The following is a 19036-nucleotide window of genomic DNA, read 5'->3' on the forward strand; positions in this document are numbered from 1 at the left end:
ATTTTAATAACCCTACAAATTAGTCATTGCCATTAGAATTTTAATTAATATGATATAACTTAAAGTATGATTTAACTAAGTGCTAACTTATGGAAAAAGAAGGAGGAGGAGATATAAGAGAATCATTTAGCATTTACCTTGTTTTCTTGTGATTCTCCCATCACATGAACCTTGCGTATGAAGGATTTGGACATTCTCCTCATCACATTCACTAGGCACTGGAGGATTATTATCATCTTGACATAGGTTGGGAACACCTTACATTTCAATTTATAATTTCATTTTAGCTGCTTTGATAGTAACGATCTTCAATGTTCAAAATGAATATATATGTGTTTGTGTGTTTTGTACTTACAAGAGTATAACCCTCGGTTTCAAAATCTAAGGTTACTTCCACTTAGAAATACTGTACTTTTCTTAGCCAACAACTTTATAGGACACTTTCTATTAAAATCCTCCATAAAACCGAGTCGTCGATACTCCTTCTCCTTCAGCAGACGCAGTGCTATATCTTAAGTCAAAAATTATAAAACGATATAAATAAAGATATCAAAGAAATAATAAAAATAATGGTAAACTATTAGTCCTTGAGATATTATTTTATTAACAATTTAGTCCCTGATCGAGGTTTTGTTATATTAACAATTTATTCCCTTATTTTTTTAAACATGAGTCTCATTAAATTAAAAAATTTTAAATTTAAATTATAATATTAAAATATGAATTAATTATTTTAATATTCTTAGAAATTATAGTTAATTACAAAATCATCCATATATTTTACAAATTAATTAATAAATATTATAACAATTTACAAATAAACCTTTATAATTTTGTAAAATTCTGTGTCATTATTATTTTAATAATATATATATATATATATATATATATATATATATATATATATATATATATATATATATATATATATATATACACACACTTAATGTTCAATGCCCGAAAGCATTAATTAAATCATTGCTCTTTATTTAAAAAGTCTAATGGCACCTTAATATTTAAAAACGTCTTGAATTATCTTATTAATAATATTTTTGTTAAAAATTAAAAAATCTCATCTCACACGCTATTATTAAAAAATTTTAAAAAAGTAAAATTAAGGGAACCTCGCAATCCTAGTGAACATTAATATTAAATTAAGCAGAAATTGGATTAGTTAGGCTTGTCATTAGGCTTTTTGGTAAAAGTAAAGATATAATTTACATATATTAAACTTTCTGAAATAATAAATTATGAAAGTTTAGAGGTGAGATGAAATGTTTTTAAATTTGAGGGTGCCACTAGATTTTTTTGTTTTTTAATGAAGGTCAAGGTTTAATATATACGTTCAACCTAATTTCAATTAAAACTCTATCATATTTTTAAAATGCTACAAGAATAAAAATTATATATATATATATATATATATATATATATATATATATATATATATATATATATATATATAATGAAAATTTTAATAAATTAAAAAAGAAAGTACCTTCTTCCTTGTAGTGCTTAAGTGTGGAGGCCTTTTCGGCCAAGCGCTTCCAAACAAATTTGGCAGAATCAACTTGATTGGGGTACATTCTCATCAAATTTGAAATGGTATCTTCCTCGCAAGAAGTTCTATTGGCATGTAAAGCCATAGCATTTTTCTTGATCCAATCCTTGAAGTTGGGATCATTTTCTTTGGGTTTTGCTTCCTCTCCAATCACTACACTCCATAAGCCTTGACCTATCAAGTAGTCTTTCATGCATTCCTTCCAGTTTTCAAAATTAGCTTCTGTTCTCTTTCCATTGACAATGCTAGCAATTGCACTTGTATTTGTTGTTGCCATTGCAGCTAGGTCAAAATTCAAATATATAATTATTTCTTTTCATAATTTAATTTGAAAATATAATAAATCAAAAATAAAATGCTAATAGGCAGGAGGGTTGCTTTTGGTGTAATGATAAAGTTATTTCATTTATGACCTAGAGATCATGAGTTTGAGTCATGGAAATAATTTCTCTGCAAAGTAGGATAAGACTGCTTAATAACCATCCACAGAGCCCACAAGTGAAGAATAATTCATGCACTGGCTTACACTTTAAAATGCAAATAGGCAATCAAGTATAAAAGTCAGCATTGTTCTAATTATGTTTTTCTATAAATTAATGAATCCTTAACATAAAATATTAAAAATGTCAATTACAATAGACATTACAAATAAGGAAAATAAAAAGAAATAAAAAAAAAAAGAATAAAACACCCATTATCTTACCAAATTTGGAGATGACTAAGAGGTCGTTCTACGCTCTAGTGAATGCCCTTGGACACAATGAATTCCGAAAGGACATATATTTATATACAAATATATCTCTTAACTATTCATTGGCATTACCCATTTTTGTTGATGCTATTCCCTGTTATTTATATATTCTTTACTTGTGAAGAAAAGAGAGAGAATTTTTAAAGAAAGAACCTATTCTTTCCATTAATGTAATCATTCTGTGTCTCACAAGTAAATAATCTTTCTTCATCAAACTTTCATCCTCTCTCTCTATATATATCTACAAGCATACTTATGTTACTAAATTATTCTATTAATTTTATATTTTTTTAAGCAAACTAAATTAGGAAACTAATAAATTAAATATCTTTTTAAAGAAGAAAGTAGACTATAATTTAAGACAATTGAAAAAGTTTATGAGATGGGGAGATATATCTATGTACATAGTCAAATTTCATTTCATTTTCTTCAATTTAAAATGTGAATCATACAATAAAAAGTTATGGACCATAAAAAAATTATTTAGTTTCTTTTTTTTTTCCTATCAGATGAGTTGCATAATGAAAGATCGTTCTCTATTTTGATTATAGTAACTTTTTTTTTTATGAGCATAATTTCCATTAAAAGAAAGAGCAAAATGATAACGGAAAAAAATCAGCTAGGAGGAAACCTAAGGCCAACAAGCTTAACTCTATATATCCACCTGAAAATTACCAATCTAGTTGACGAAAAAACCCCTTGGAGGAAAAAGAACAAAGGACAAAGTGAACCAACAAACATACAAGCCAGAAGCGAATAAAGAGAACCAGCAAACAAGAAGAAAAGATAGATTAGCAGCTTAATCAATCCGAAGAGAACTAAAGAAAAGCAACAAAATCTGCAAGACGTAGGCTGCCAAACTTTGCTAAAACATCAGCAAAATGATTCAATTCCCTAAGTGAGTGCACAAAAGAAATGCGAGATAGGGAAGGGACTAAGTTCAGAGCTTGGTTAATTAGATAATTCAATCTCCACGGAACAGTAGAATTTCCTCTCAACCGAGAACACACAATCAGAGAGTCCATCTTGTTTGTATCATTAATTATTTTATGTGATTTTTGTGACACTCAGTTTAGGAAGAAAGAGAGAGATCTGTGGGAGAAGCTTCTTGAGTGAAAGAGAAGTTTCTTTGTAATTAACAAAAGAATAAGGGGTGTTTCAGAGAAAAAAAAAAGACTTATTTTAACTGTTAAAGTCAATTAGTCAATAAGTCGTTAAACTGTATCGGGTACAAATAAACTCTTCAAATTAAAAAAGAAAAATAAATAAATAAGTCCTTAAAATTTCAAAAATAAATTAAATAAACCCTTTTACTATTTTGACAATAAATAAATCCTTTAACTTTTAAAAATAAATAAAAAAAAAATTAAATTATAATTTGTTTATAATATAAATCAAGTCAATACTATACACGAAAATCTTTTAGTGCACAGAGTTCTCATCAACTGTCATACGTGTCAAATTTATAATATCTCAATAAGTATCTGTTGCATCTGAAGTAGATTGATAAGTTATTTTTTACCGAATGATTCAACAAATTTAATTGTGAATTCATTATTTTTGTCATAATTTATATAAAAAAATTAATTTTAAATTAATAAATATTTTTATCTATATAATTAATTAAAATAACATTAATATTTTAATTTAAATAATTAAACATAATATTTATAACAGCATAATAATATTATATCAAATAAAAAAATTAAAAAAAACTATATATAAAAATTAAATCATGAATATATATAAAAAAAGTAAAGGACCTTGCAGAAAAAACTAGTTATTTCCCTTCTTAATACCTTACAATGTTTGTTTATGGTTTCAAATACCTATTTTAAAATAAATATATTATGGTCACCTATAAAATATATTTTAATTTATATTTTAAAATAAATATATTATATATCTAAAAAAATGTTAAAAAATTAATTTCATCAAATTTTTTCTAGATCGCATTTTTTTTCTAATTGTGAGTTTATTATAGTTAAAAAATATGTTAGATAAAATTTGTAATCGAACTTTTCATAAATTTAATTAAAAGTTTAATATATAATTTAAAAAATATATATTTATTATAAAATTTTAAACAAACATAATCAGCAAATAATATTAAATGGTAAAATTTTCTTATATGAATGATTTTTCTAAAATAATTGAGAAGTGGCTGCCCCATTTTGTTCGTGGGGATACGCCATTGTATATATGCATATATTTAAAATGAAAATTGATTTGAATTTATATTTTAAATAAAAAAATATAAAATTCTAACATATAGAATATTAAATTCAAATATATTTTGTAAATAAAAAATTTCTATCTAGATGAAGTCTTAAGATTCTCCAATTTAAAGACACAAACTCCCCTTTGATTCTCACAACTTTTATTAAAGTAATATTTTTAAGCAGTTCTTGACATTTTTCTTAGAATATGAGATATGTCATAATAACGATGTTAATTATAATTAAAATTAGCATAAGTCAAAATATATCTGCAAAGTAAAGCAAAAAAAATATAAGCAAACAACTAACCAATATGAAAATGCAATCAATCCAATATTATAATAAATTTAATACAGAAGCACCCAGGCTTCCAGGCCTTCAAAATTTTGCTTGTCAAAGTAGATAATTTCAAAGTTACCTTGGCATGTGTTTTGTGATTTGATTTGATAGCTATAGAATAAGTTTTTCTTTTCTTTTTTTTCAGAGAGAGTTAAAACTAGACCAAAGGCAGATTCAACTCTTGAATTAGACTGGATTAGCTTAGTTTAAATTTAAAGCTGGTCTTGGTGAATGATTCCTGGTCCTGAACCTGAGCTAGGAGGCAGATTCAGGGCCCTACCCTCTTGAATTGGGAGCGGAACAGCCGGTTCCAAATCAAAACTGACTCGATTCAAAAACTTTTTTTTTTCTAAAATTTATATTTAATTTATATTTGAGTTTCTTTTTAGTTTTTTACATTAGAAACTAAATTATTTAGTTTATAAATGATGTCTAAAAGCTTATTATAGTTTGATAATACGAAGGATCAAACCAAAACATTCCCAAAACCATATTGAATTAGAATCGGGCCGAACCATAAGGTCAACCAAACCAGCTATTTCAGCCTATGGCGAGATCTTGCTAAAACATCTTGAAATCAGTATAACTGAAATTTCTACTGTTGTTGTCAACTCTTGAAAATATAATTAATTTTTAAAAGCTGATTATATTGGGTTGGGTTTCCCTCTAATGTGGAGGATGCCCCAAGCCCGCGTGTGAGGTATAATTGTGAATGCCATTAGTTTTTTTTTTTTTTTCTTTTAATTGTCTTTATGAGCAACCCTACATATTAGATATAAAAAGAAAAAAAAAAGCATTAATGGAGAACCAAAGAGGGAGAGGTGGGTGTGTAGAATTTTATGCATTTCTTGTTGGACATCTTTTATATTTTTTGTAGTTAGTGGTTCATTTACTGTAGGATAAGCTCGAATTTGGTGTACAAGTTCCTAACATATGATTCTTCAATTTGAACGGTGGAGATTGGAATTAGTGACTTTTAACCTGGTGTTTTTTGTCCGTATTTTTGCTCCTGTTTTGTTGATACTTCTTCAATCTCACTTATTATTTTGTGCATTGATTTTGTTCATCAATGAATAGATGTGTTAAGATGTTGATGAAATTTTTTGTGTTGAAAAATTAGTGTATGCCTCTACGTATAAATTGTTAAAGATGAACTTGTATTTCCATTACTTTTTGATAGTGGAAAATTTGTTGCTCTGTGGTTTTTACTTTTCTAAATTTGAGGAGGTTTTCCACGTAAATTTGGTGTTGGTTACTCTTAATTTTGTTGCTGATTTTTGTTGTTGTTGCCCTAGAATTTCTACTTGAATTAATTGGCCTTTGGGTTGACACAAGAAAGGAGAGTTAAATTAATTTTTAGGGACCTTAATATTGTTGGAATATTGTGGTGTACTTGGCTTTGAGTTACTCTCCCATCGGATAAATGGATGGCTTATTCCATGAAATTCCACTTGCTGTTTTTAGTTCTGTGGGCTTTGATTTACGTTTTATCCTTCCTTTATAAAATTGCAAGGTAGTTTATGTAGAAGATTGGAAACGACATTTCATATTTATTTTTTGGAAGTATATAGGTTTATTCGCAACATCACTTCCATTTCAAGTGTACAAATTTGGGCTAATTTCCAGTTCATACTCTGCTAATCTTCTTCCTTTCTTTCCTGTTGATCCTAATGTACAGTATGGAAGCATCATGTCCCACCTCAGAGTACTTTAAACTCATTTGAATACATTAAGATTATTTTCCAGAAAATAAAATTGAGAATTACATGCTCGACATTTTGAAACTATAATGCAACATTTTGACAAGTTTTCTTTGAGAATTGAAAGTGAAGCAATATGAGAAAGTGTTGTCCCAAAAATAGTCCAAGAGGGGGGTGAATTGGACTTTAACAATTTTTCGGCCCTTGCTTGTAGCCTAATGAAAAATTGTGGCTTTGTTCAACTAAGTGTTTCTCTATATATAATGAAAATAATATGTGCTTCAACAATGTGTTCCTAAGTTGCAATTCAACCCTCAATCAATGTATATGGCAATATCTAACAAGGCATGCATCATACAATATACAATTAATTTCTCAAGTCACTCAATATGTCCTCAAATTTATCAAATCAATCTATTCAATCAACATTCAATATCAAGTATAACAAGTAAAATTTAAATTGCGCAAAATTAAAGGAGGTCAAGGTTAGAGAGATCAAACACAATGATTTTTATAGTGGTTCGGCTTAACTAGCCTACATCCACTCTCTCAAAGAATCCTCTTTGAGTCTTCTCTCCACTATTTGCTCTTTTGAAGGCAAGAGACCAAAAGCTCTTTATAATTTCTCAACACCAAGCTTTTACCAAGGTAGCTTGAAACCTTCACAAGTGCTATTACAAGCACTTTCTCTCTCAAGCTTCAATAGGTGCTTGTACAACCTCTCTTGAATGCAATTCAATATTTCAACACTCACTCTTACTCAATACAAATCAAACTATAAAGAAGAGATGAGTTGATTTGCCAATGGAAGCTCAAAATCTTTAAAGCTCTTGAATGAAAGCAATAAATGAAAAATCAATGTTGGAGTTCAAATGTAGGCTTTCATCAAGTGTAAATGAAGTAGAGAAGGTGTATTTATAGTCCCAAATCATTTTAGACCGTTTGAAACCCTTTTGGAACGTTATACACACTGCCCAAGACAAAATGGCCATTATTTTGTCCTTTTGTGCGAAGTTGAGCAGCTCTGATCAGTTAGCAAACTAATGAAGTTTTAGGAGCAGTCAGCAAACTAGTTAGTAAACTAATTTTTTTAGCAAACACATTAGCAAACCGAAAATTTTAGCAAACCAGTTAGGAAACTAAGTCAACAGCTGCATGTCCCAACTTGCAATGTAAAATGATTTAGACCTTTTTAGAAAATGTTTCAATAGTTGAGTTCAAGGTCATGATGAGAAAAAGTAATCAGAAAATAAATTTTCATTTTTGAGCTCCATATGACTAAATTCTCATCTATTCTTTTTCACAAAAAGACCTAAGACTCTAACACTATGCTTTTCATACCTTTTCTTTGAGTCTTGGCTTCCATAGTCTTTTTCTCATTTTGGATTTGTCTTGGAATGCCTTTGAATATCTTTTCTTCTTAGATGCAACTTCAAAGGTTCTTTATGCATAAGACAAAGAATCTACACATCACTTTGAGGTTAGGTTAGATAGATTCTCTTTGAGTTTTATTATCATCAAAATCAATGCTCATTTTGAGCTACACGGGGTCAACAATCTCCCCCTTTTTGATGATGACAAAACTCAACTGAATCAACAATCAAAAATAAAAGTGTATGAGAGTTTATGTAAATCCAAGCAGTATAGTATACTGAAAATGCTCCCCCTAAATATATGCACATAATTTCCAAGAAATCTATTTTCTGTACATAAGCTCCCCCTGAATTTATGCTATAAAGCATATTCACAATTCACAAGTATAAACACATATCCATCAGCACAAGTATCAACACACATTCACATATCATCACACTTCACAAGTATTCACATATCAACACATTTCCATATTTTCATGTTCACATATTCACATATCCATAACCATTCTCCCCCTTTTTGTCATCAAGCAAAAAAGGAAACAGGAGAAAGTACCCAAAAAGAATCATGTTAGCCAAAATGTAAATGCAGTAAGGTAGACAGTAGAAAACTAAAAACCAATATTAGCAAAGAGACTACTAAACTAAATATGCAATCAGTAAACTAAAAAGCCAGATGAGATGCTATTTAAGTCTTTTACTCCTGCGAGTGGATTTTGAAGGCACCATTTTCTTCCTAGGCAGTTTAATAACAGGGGCCAGAGGTGCTTGGTCAGCCACTTGATCATCTTTCTCGGGCTCATCTTCTTCAGAAGGAGGTTCAAGAGCAGCAGCTAACGTCTGATAGGGATTGGACATAGTGGACTTGTACCTTTTCTTACCTTTCTTGGCTGCAGGGGCAGCAGCTGCAGATAGCTGAGTTTGAGCACTAGCTTGGTGATCTTTGAAAGAGGTTTCCTGGTGTTGTGTAGGTTCAGTAGGTACATCAGCTGTAGGACCAATCTCAGGTTCAAGGACCTGGTCACTAGCATGTTCAACATGGGCATCCACTACAGGTTCAAGGTCAGGTTCAGCTACTTGGCCACTTTCATATGCCATAGCAGCAGGAGACTCTTCAACTTTGTTGCTTTCTCCCTTATCAGCAGAAACTTGAGTAGCAGCCTCAACTTTAGTTGGAACTCCAATTTCCTTGGCCTGCTGAAGATCCATAATCAGCTTCTTTAACTCCTCATTTTGAGTGAGCAGGTGACTCACTTTATAGTCAACCACATCCACAAATTTTCTGAGAATGTCAAGGGACTGATTTGTTGAACTAAAATGTTCATTAACAGTAGCTTTTATCCCTTGAATTTCACTCAAAACTGTACTAGCTGATTCAGAATCAACCTTAGCAGAGGAGGAACCACCCTTTTCAAATCTTGTCTTTCTCCCATCAGTGTCTGAATGTATTTCTCTAAGCACTATCAAGTCAGCCCGAGAGCTTTCCTTAGAAACATTCACATGTAGCTCTTTAAACATAGCAGACAGAAAGTGTGCATACTGCAGTTTTTCAATCCCATAAGCTTTGCACATGTTTTTGAAAATTAAATAAGCTAGATTCAACCTAACTTTATTCACAATATGCCACATAATACACATGTCCAAGTGACTCAAATACCCATAACTGCCAGATTTAGGACAGAAAATATAGTTCACCATACTGTGAATGATTTTGATATGTTGAAGTGCCTTTGTGCTAGTGGACTTCTCATTTTTGGCAGTGTTAGCAGGGAACACCTCATTTTCAAACTCAACCAGATTGAATCCTGCCACCCGAGCAACATCCTTATGTGTGGAAATTCTATTTCCATCATTGGGCAATTTCAAAGCCGTGGCTATCAGTTCAACAGAAACACTATATGTATTTGTATTCAAAATCACTTCAAATCGATCCTCATCATCAACAGTTCTCATGGTTCTATAAAACTCTTAAACAAGCCTACGGTAGTACTCATTCACACATTTACATACATCCAACCATCCTTGAAACTCAAAAAGCTCTTTAAATTGAAAGTTTACCTGATTAAAGTTCTCCCATTTGATGAATTTGCAATCCAACAGTGCTTTATCCACTGAACCCGAAAATTTTTCGATACGCATTTTTCGTTTGGTATCCATCCCTTGCTTCTGTCCTGCCTTTTTCTTTTCTGGCGTCGATTTAGGGGATTCGACACCCTTGGACGAGTTTGAAGACTCACTAGCTGATTTCGATTTTGGCAAGTTTTGCTTTCCTTTCATTTTCTTTCGCAATGCCGTGACAGGAACATCGTCAGAGGCTGACGAGAAAGATGAAGTAGCTGCGGCAACAGGGGATTTTCATTTGGTGCGAGCCATTAAAACAAAAAAGAAATCGAGTAATGGTGTTTCGGTGAGTGAAGAGAGGAAGAGGAAAGGAAACTTGAGATTTTTGGTGAGTTAGGGTATGTTTCGCCGGAAAGAGGTATTGGGTATGTTTTGGGAGGTGTCGGAAATCGAAACAGAGGAGAGAGAGAAAGCGTGGAGGTTTCGTGTGGCAGAGGGTTTAAGTCCTCTTGAGTCCCGCTCTTTTCATTTTCACTGTACTTTCAACTGAACCTGTTTTTCCTCCCCCTTTTTTTTTTACTTTATTTTGCATTTCAAACAAGTCTACCTATACCTATATGCACAAAAACACATTTCTACATGTCTGACATAGCATTAAGAATGTGATATCAAATGTGAAAAGATAAATGCATTGGTGGACACGTAGAAAATTTCAAGAACAATCACCTTTTGGTTTGAAATTTGAACAGTACATGATATAGCAAACTAATTTTAGCCACGCAATATTAGTATACAACTTAGTAAACTAATTTCACGAGTACACAAACAGGTTAGCTAATATTTTTTAAAGATTTTTCAGCAAACTAATATCACAGCAGGTCACTTACACATTTAATAAAATGCAAATACATGAAGTTATTATGACTTAGATTTCAAGCAAGTGATTCACACATACCAATTTCCCTTCTAATTCTACAAAAGGTTTCTTCATTAAGAGGTTTTGTAAAAATGTCAGCAAGTTGATTTTCAGAGGCAACAAACTCTATTTTGATATTTCCATTTTGAACATGATCTCTAATAAAATGATGTCTAATCTCAATATGTTTAGTTCTTGAATGTTGGACTGGATTTTTGATCAAATTTATGGCACTTGTGTTGTCACACCTAATTGGAACAAGATTATATTTTAAACCAAAATCTTCCAATTGTTGTTTCATCCATAAAATTTGAGCAACACAACTACCAGCAGCTATATATTCTGCCTCAGCTGTAGATAAAGCTACTGAAGTTTGTTTCTTACTGTGCCAAGAAACTAGTGCAAGACCAAGAAATTGACAAGTACCTGAAGTACTTTTTCTATCCAGTCTACTTCCAGCAAAATCAGAGTCACTATAGCTAACAAGATTAAATGATTCACATTTTGGATACCATAAACCAATTGATTGTGAGCCAATGAGATATCTAAAAATCCGTTTAACTGCACTTAGATGGGATTCTTTTGGACATGATTGAAATCTTGCACACAAGCAAACACTAAAGTGTATGTCTGGCCTAGATGCAGTAAGATACAAAAGAGAGCCAATCATACCTCTATAAAGCTTGGTATCTACTTCTTTACCTTTTTCATCACTGTCCATTTTAATTGTTGAACTCATAGGAGTGCCCATGCTCTTCAAATTTTCCATCTTAAATTTCTTTAACATATCCTTGATGTACTTTGATTGATTTATGAAGATGCCATCTTTCATTTGCTTAATTTGAAGTCCAAGGAAGAATGTGAGCTCACCCATCATGCTCATTTCAAATTCATTCTGCATGATCTTAGAAAATTTCTTGCAAAGAGATTCATTAGTAGCACCAAAGATTATATCATCAACATAAATTTGCACAATGAGCATATCATTATGATGCTTCTTAACAAAAAGTGTTGTATCCACTTTGCCTCTTTGAAAATCATTTTGTAAAAGCAATTTACTAAGCCTTTCATACCATGCTCTAGGAGCTTGCTTTAAACCATATAAGGCTTTAGTAAGTTTATAAACATGATTTGGATGCTCATGATTTTCAAAGCCTGGAGGTTGTGCAACATACACTTCCTCATCAATATAACCATTTAAAAATGCACTCTTGACATCCATTTGATAAAGCATAAAATCCTTGAAACATGCAAAGGCACACAACATTCTAATAGCTTCAATTCTAGCAACCGGAGCAAAGGTTTCATCAAAATTAATCCCTTCCTCTTGGTTGTAGCCTTGAGCCACTAGTCTAGCTTTGTTCCTAACAACATTGCCTTTTTCATCCATTTTGTTTCTAAAAATCCATTTAGTGCCAATAATTGAATGATTTTTTGGTCTAGGCACTAAATTCCAAACTTTATTTCTCTCAAATTGATTTAGTTCTTCTTGCATGGCAAGAATCCAACTTTCATCATTTTGAGCATCTTCAAAACATTTAGGTTCAATTTGTGAAACAAAAGCAACATTACCAAAATATCTTCTCAATTGTGCTCTAGTCATCATCCTCTGAGATGGATCATCAATAATGTCTTCTTGAGGATGGTTTCTATGGAATCTCTATTCTTTAGGTAAATCTTCATGTTGGGGCTCATTTACTTGTAATTCTTCCAAATTTGGCATTTCTTCATTAATTTGATCTTCATTGGCATCATGGACATCTATTGTAGTTTCTCCTTGAGTTTCCTCATCTTTGTCATCAACTTGTTCCATTTCTTGACTTGATATTATATTTTCTTTTCCAAAAACCTGCTCATTATTATCATCACAAGCATTTTTCCTTCTAATAGAAGGGTTAGTCTCATCAAACAAAACATGAATAGTTTCCTCAATAACCAAAGTTCTTCTATTGAACACTCTATAGGCTTTACTCTTTGTTGAATACCCAAGAAAGATTCCTTCATCGGATTTAGCATCAAATTTCTTTAAGTTATCCTTCTTGTTATTTAAAATATAGCACTTACAACCAAATGCTTTGAAATATGAGATACTTGATTTTCTTCCTTTCCAAAGTTCATAGGGAGTCTTTTTCAAAATTGGTCTAATCAAAACTCTATTCAACACATAGCAAGATGTATTAACAGCTTCAGCCCAAAAGTACTTTGGCAAATTATTTTCACTCAACATAGTTCTAGTCATTTCTTGCAAAGTCCTATTTTTCCTTTCTACTACCCCATTTTGTTGTGGTGTTCTAGGAGCTGAAAAATTATGATTGATTCCATATTTATCACAATATTTCTCAAACAAATGATTTTCAAATTCAGTTCCATGGTCACTTCTTATAGATGAGATGCAAAAGCCTTTTTCATTTTGAACCATTTTACTAAACAATGTGAATTTTTCAAAAGTTTCATCTTTGTGAGCAAGGAAAAATGTCCATGTATATCTTGAATAGTCATCAACAATAACTAAAGCATATGATTTTCCACCAAGACTAGTAGGAGTTACAGGTCCAAACAAATCAAGATGAAGCAATTCTAATGGCCTAGTGGTAGACACAATATTCTTAGATTTAAAAGATGCTCTAGTATGCTTTCCTAGTGCACATGCTCTACATTGAAATTCATTTTCATAATTAATCTTAGGAAGACCATTAACAAGTTCCTTCTTAGACAATTTTGAGAGTGTATGCATGCTTGCATGACCTAGTCTTCTATGCCACAAATAACTTGAGTTATCAAGAGATACTAGACATGTACCATGATTAGTTTCAAAATTATTCATGTCAAGCAAGTACACATTATTTGCTCTATTGGCAATGAACAATGTGTCATTATCTAAACTATTGATTGTACATAGAGAAGAAGTAAACTTTACCTCAAAGCCTTTATCACAAAGTTGGCTTACACTTAGCAAGTTGTATTTCAGTCCTTCAACAAGCGACACATCTTCAATACAAGGTTTGGTTCCAATTGTGCCATTTCCAATTATTTTTCCTTTTCCTTTATCTCTAAATTTTACATAACCTCCATCTTTCATTGCAATTTCTGAAAACTTGTCCTTTTCACCAGTCATGTGCTTTGAACAACCACTATCTATATACCATTTATCACTTTCCTTCATCCCTTTGCAACATACCTGAAATTTAATCATTTAGCTTTAGGTACCCAAGCAACTTTGGGTCCTTGGGGGTTAGTGACCTTAGGTAAGGTTCCCTTTGGTACCCATACCTTCTTTACCTTAAAATGACCTTTCCTAAGTGCATAAGAGCTAATCATATGACCTCTGTTATTGCAATAATAACATGTAACATTAGGCAAGGAAGATGTAGATGCTTTAATGAAATGATTCTTATACTTGTCATAGTTCATGAAACCATCAAAACCAATTCCATATTTTTCACTCGAAATTCTTTGGTTTCCAAGAAGTGCATCTAGAGTTTCTTTTCCTTTTGTAAATTTTGCCAAATCATTTGTCAAAGACTCTATTTTAGCTTCAAGAACTTTATTTTTCTCAATGAGCATTTCACAAGTATCTTTTGAGATTTTCTACTCTAAATCTAGTTCTTTAAACATGGCAATTTGTCCTTTGTAAAATTCATTTTCTTTATGCACATTGGACATGGCAATATTTTGTGATCTCAATGATTCAATCTCTAAATTCATTTTAGTGCACTTTCTCTTGTAATTTTTATACTCATCATATACTCTAGCAAATGCAAGTTCAAGTTTTTCTACATTAGGAGATTCATAAGAGTTTACCTCATTGTCACTTTCTTCTTCCTTTTGTGAACTTTCGACTTTCTCTTCAAGTGCCATCATACAAAGAAGAGCAGCCTCTTTGTCACTTGATTCATCATTTGAAGATTCTTCACTGTTGCTCCATACTACTTTCATAGCTTTCTTGCTCCTATCTTCTTTTCCTTTCTTCTTTTTGAGCAATGGACATTTGGGCTTGATATGTCCAGGTTTGTGACACTCATAGCATACAACTTCTTCTTTTGAATCTTTGAAGTGTCTATCCTTGGGAGTATACTTTTTCAAGAATTTCTTGTATTTGCTTCCTCCCTTCTTGAAAGCTCTTTTAAATTTTCTTGCAAGCACAGCCATTTCATCTTCATCATCACTTGAAACACTTGAGTTGTCACTTGAGTCAACTTTGAATGCAACACCTTTCTTCTTATCTTCATCCTTATTTGACTTGAGAGCAATACTTTTCTTCTTCTTTTGCTCATTTTCAACTTCATCTTTCTTGTATGCCATCTCATGTGCAATGAGAGATCCAATGAGTTCATCATAAGTGAATGTTTTAAAATCCTTGGTATCTTGGATAACTGTAGTCTTTGCTTCCCAAGATTTTGGAAGTGATCTAAGAATTTTCTTCACAAGTTCAGCTTCCTCAAATCTTTTACCAAGCGCTTTGAGAAGATTTACAAGATCAGTAAACCTTGTACTCATATCAGCAATTGATTCTCCTGGCTTCATTTCAAATAGCTCATAATCTCGAATAAGAAGGTTTGCTTTGGACTCTTTAACAACATCAGTTCCTTCATAAGTCACTTCAAGCTTATCCCAAATTTCCTTAGCAGATTGACATCCTGAAACACGATTGTATTCATTAAGGTCAAGTGAGCAATGCAAAATATTAATAGCTTTAGCATTTATAGAAATTTTCTTCCAATCATTGTCATCATATTCATCTTCAAGTTTTGGAACTTTTGTAGTTCCTGGACCATTCTTTTGAGGAACATGTGGACCATTTTTAATAATTCTCCATGCATCAATATCTACAGATTGTATGAAATTTCTCATTCTTACTTTCCAAAATGAATAATTAGTGCCATTGAAAAGTGGTGGTCTAGTGATTGAGTAGCCTTCAGCTAATGGTGCAGGTATACCGGCAGTATTACTAGATGAACTAGCCATTATGGATCACTCTAAGGTTGTAATACCCTAAGCAAGAGAGTCAGGCTCTGATACCAATTTGTTGTCCCAAAAATAGTCCAAGAGGGGGGTGAATTGGACTTTAACAATTTTTCGGCCCTTGCTTGTAGCCTAATGAAAAATTGTGGCTTTGTTCAACTAAGTGTTTCTCTATATATAATGAAAATAATATGTGCTTCAACAATGTGTTCCTAAGTTGCAATTCAACCCTCAATCAATGTATATGGCAATATCTAACAAGGCATGCATCATACAATATACAATTAATTTCTCAAGTCACTCAATATGTCCTCAAATTTATCAAATCAATCTATTCAATCAACATTCAATATCAAGTATAACAAGTAAAATTTAAATTGCGCAAAATTAAAGGAGGTCAAGGTTAGAGAGATCAAACACAACGATTTTTATAGTGGTTCGGCTTAACTAGCCTACATCCACTCTCTCAAAGAACCCTCTTTGAGTCTTCTCTCCACTATTTGCTCTTTTGAAGGCAAGAGACCAAAAGCCCTTTACAATTTCTCAACACCAAGCTTTTACCAAGGTAGCTTGAAACCTTCACAAGTGCTATTACAAGCACTTTCTCTCTCAAGCTTCAATAGGTGCTTGTACAACCTCTCTTGAATGCAATTCAATATTTCAACACTCACTCTTACTCAATACAAATCAAACTATAAAGAAGAGATGAGTTGATTTGCCAATGGAAGCTCAAAATCTTTAAAGCTCTTGAATGAAATCAATAAATGAAAAATCAATGTTGGAGTTCAAATGTAGGCTTTCATCAAGTGTAAATGAAGTAGAGAAGGTGTATTTATAGTCCCAAATCATTTTAGACCATTTGAAACCCTTTTGGAACGTTATACACACTGCCCAAGACAAAATGGCTGTTATTTTGTCCTTTTGTGCGAAGTTGAGCAGCTCTGATCAGTTAGCAAACTAATGAAGTTTTAGGAGCAGTCAGCAAACTGGTTAGTAAACTAATGTTTTTAGCAAACACATTAGCAAACCGAAAATTTTAGCAAACCAGTTAGGAAACTAAGTCAACAGCTGCATGTCCCAACTTGCAATGTAAAATGATTTAGACCTTTTTAGAAAATGTTTCAATAGTTGAGTTCAAGGTCATGATGAGAAAAAGTAATCAGGAAATAAATTTTCATTTTTGAGCTCCATATGACTAAATTCTCATCTATTCTTTTTCACAAAAAGACCTAAGACTCTAACACTATGCTTTTCATACCTTTTCTCTGAGTCTTGGCTTCCATAGTCTTTTTCTCATTTTGGATTTGTCTTGGAATGCCTTTGAGTATCTTTTCTTCTTAGATGCAACTTCAAAGGTTCTTTATGCATAAGACAAAGAATCTACACATCACTTTGAGGTTAGGTTAGATAGATTCTCTTTGAGTTTTGTTATCATCAAAATCAATGCTCATTTTGAGCTACACGGGGTCAACAGAAAGTAAGCATATTATTGCCAAAACTATACATAGAACAAATAAAAATTACATAACCAAGGCAATTCGAGTAAATTTTGTTCCTCAACGGCTGAATCTAAACCCAAATCAGCCAATTTTTTTTCTACATATTGTTCTTTTGGTTTGTTAAATAAGCTTTGTTTATGTGTGTTAATCACTATCCGAAATAGGAGTGGAAATTGAAAAAATATAAAGAAAGCAATGGGCATTGTGGAAAGCAAGGTGACCAGAATGTCAATACAAGACACCCTTTTTCGTAGTAGAATAAAAATGCTATAGCCAAAGGATACCATCATAGTTACTACATAGAAGAAAAGAGTGGAAAGACTAATTATCAATTTTTTGGGTAATGACTTGAGGAAATTTTTCCCCGCATAACCTGAAGTGAGGACACTTGGAATATTAGCACAAAAGTGCTAGAAGAGAAGAGTGATAGTGCATTTGCAATGATAAATATCAGAAATGCATCATAGCCCAAGAATATAGGAATGCTGGTTTCATTATTGGTGCCACTGGGAATAGTAAATGTTGTTGTGAACACCACAGTGGCAATAAGAGCAGCCATAACCATGCATGAAGCTGTTGTTTTCTTCATCCATCTCTCACGTTCTTTCATCCATAGTTATTAAACCCAGACCGAATCGGCTGGTTAAACTAGTGAATAAGTCCAAGTTTGTTATTAAACCAGATAAGAAAGTGACATAGCGTGACCCGGTCGATTCGATGGTTGAACCCTCAAACCGGTCTGAGTTTGTAATTAAACCAAATAAGGAAGTGACACAGCGTGACCCGATCGACTCGGTGGTTGAACCAGTGAAATGGTGTGACCCGATTGATCTGGCCGGTTCAATTATTCAATAGAATCTCCCATTTTTAATTTTTTTTTTAATTTTTGATATAGAGAATTGAACTCAAAATATCATAAAAAGTCTTTAAAATCAAAATCAATTGAACTAACTTAATAACTATGTGTTTTTTTACTTTAATATATTTAATTTTAATATATACTTAATATTTTATAAATATTGAAAAGAGAATTATACATTTATAAAAAAAATTTTATGCATTATGTTTCTTAAATAGTTTTACATAAATTTTAAAAACACTATTAAAATTTATAAAATATAACTTAATAAATGTTAAATTTTTATTTTAAATAATTAAAATTTAATTAATTATATTTATTTATATTAATAGATGTTATATTTAATTAATTTTAATTAATTTATATATTTAATTAATTTTTAATAACTCACTGGTTGAACCACTGACTCATTCACCCTGTCCCTTTGTCAAGTAAAACTTTGAGCCGAATTTAATAATACTGCTTTCACCAATTCTGCATGTTCCTTTGTGAATAAAACACTAGGTATATGACCATTTTCATTAATTTGTTCTTTGTACTTTGCTGGTGCCACGCTTCTATTTCCTAGGGTAAAACACAATAAATATCTTTATGCTTTTAATCAAAATTGATTTAGGGCCAATTTCATATTGCTCTTTGAGCTTTATAGTTAATTACGTGCTTTAAGTTAAATTTAAGAATTTTAAAATAGCTAAATAATAGCTTTCAAATTGCTCTTTTCAACATTGTTGAAAAAGTTTTCTTTTTCAAAAGTGTTTTTAATTATTGCTTCAAAATGCAATACAAAACAGGCCAT

At 31.6% G+C, this 19036-nt stretch overlaps 2 protein-coding genes across 2 annotated transcripts; both read right to left on the reverse strand.

Moving 5' to 3' along the window:
• Positions 1–346: 346 nt before the first annotated feature.
• On the reverse strand, positions 347–1838 carry LOC110655162 (uncharacterized). The gene is made up of 2 exons (XM_058133056.1): positions 1499–1838; positions 347–511 (listed from the first exon to the last, which is right to left on the reverse strand). The coding sequence occupies exons 1-2, from the start codon at positions 1836–1838 to the stop codon at positions 375–377; spliced, it is 477 nt and encodes a 158-aa protein (XP_057989039.1). The 3' UTR covers positions 347–374.
• A 6789-nt stretch (positions 1839–8627) lies between these two features.
• Positions 8628–9896, reverse strand: LOC131172105 (uncharacterized). The gene has a single exon (XM_058133057.1). It carries the CDS (start codon positions 9894–9896, stop codon positions 8628–8630), a length of 1269 nt encoding a protein of 422 aa, XP_057989040.1.
• Between the last annotated feature and the right edge of the window lie 9140 nt (positions 9897–19036).

This window comes from Hevea brasiliensis, chromosome 13, assembly GCF_030052815.1.
Source record: "Hevea brasiliensis isolate MT/VB/25A 57/8 chromosome 13, ASM3005281v1, whole genome shotgun sequence".
Classification (NCBI taxonomy): Eukaryota; Viridiplantae; Streptophyta; class Magnoliopsida; order Malpighiales; family Euphorbiaceae; genus Hevea; species Hevea brasiliensis.

What these genes read in the sequence shown, in the direction of transcription:
- LOC131172105 (XM_058133057.1), bottom strand. Translation starts at nt 9,896, where the DNA reads ATGAGAACTGTTGATGATGAGGATCGATTTGAAGTGATTTTGAATACA.
- LOC110655162 (XM_058133056.1), bottom strand. Translation starts at nt 1,838, where the DNA reads ATGGCAACAACAAATACAAGTGCAATTGCTAGCATTGTCAATGGAAAG. An exon ending in TAAGCACTACAAGGAAGAAG is followed by an intron (nt 512 to 1,498) that starts GTACTTTCTTTT and finishes TTTTGACTTAAG; the next exon opens with ATATAGCACTGCGTCTGCTG.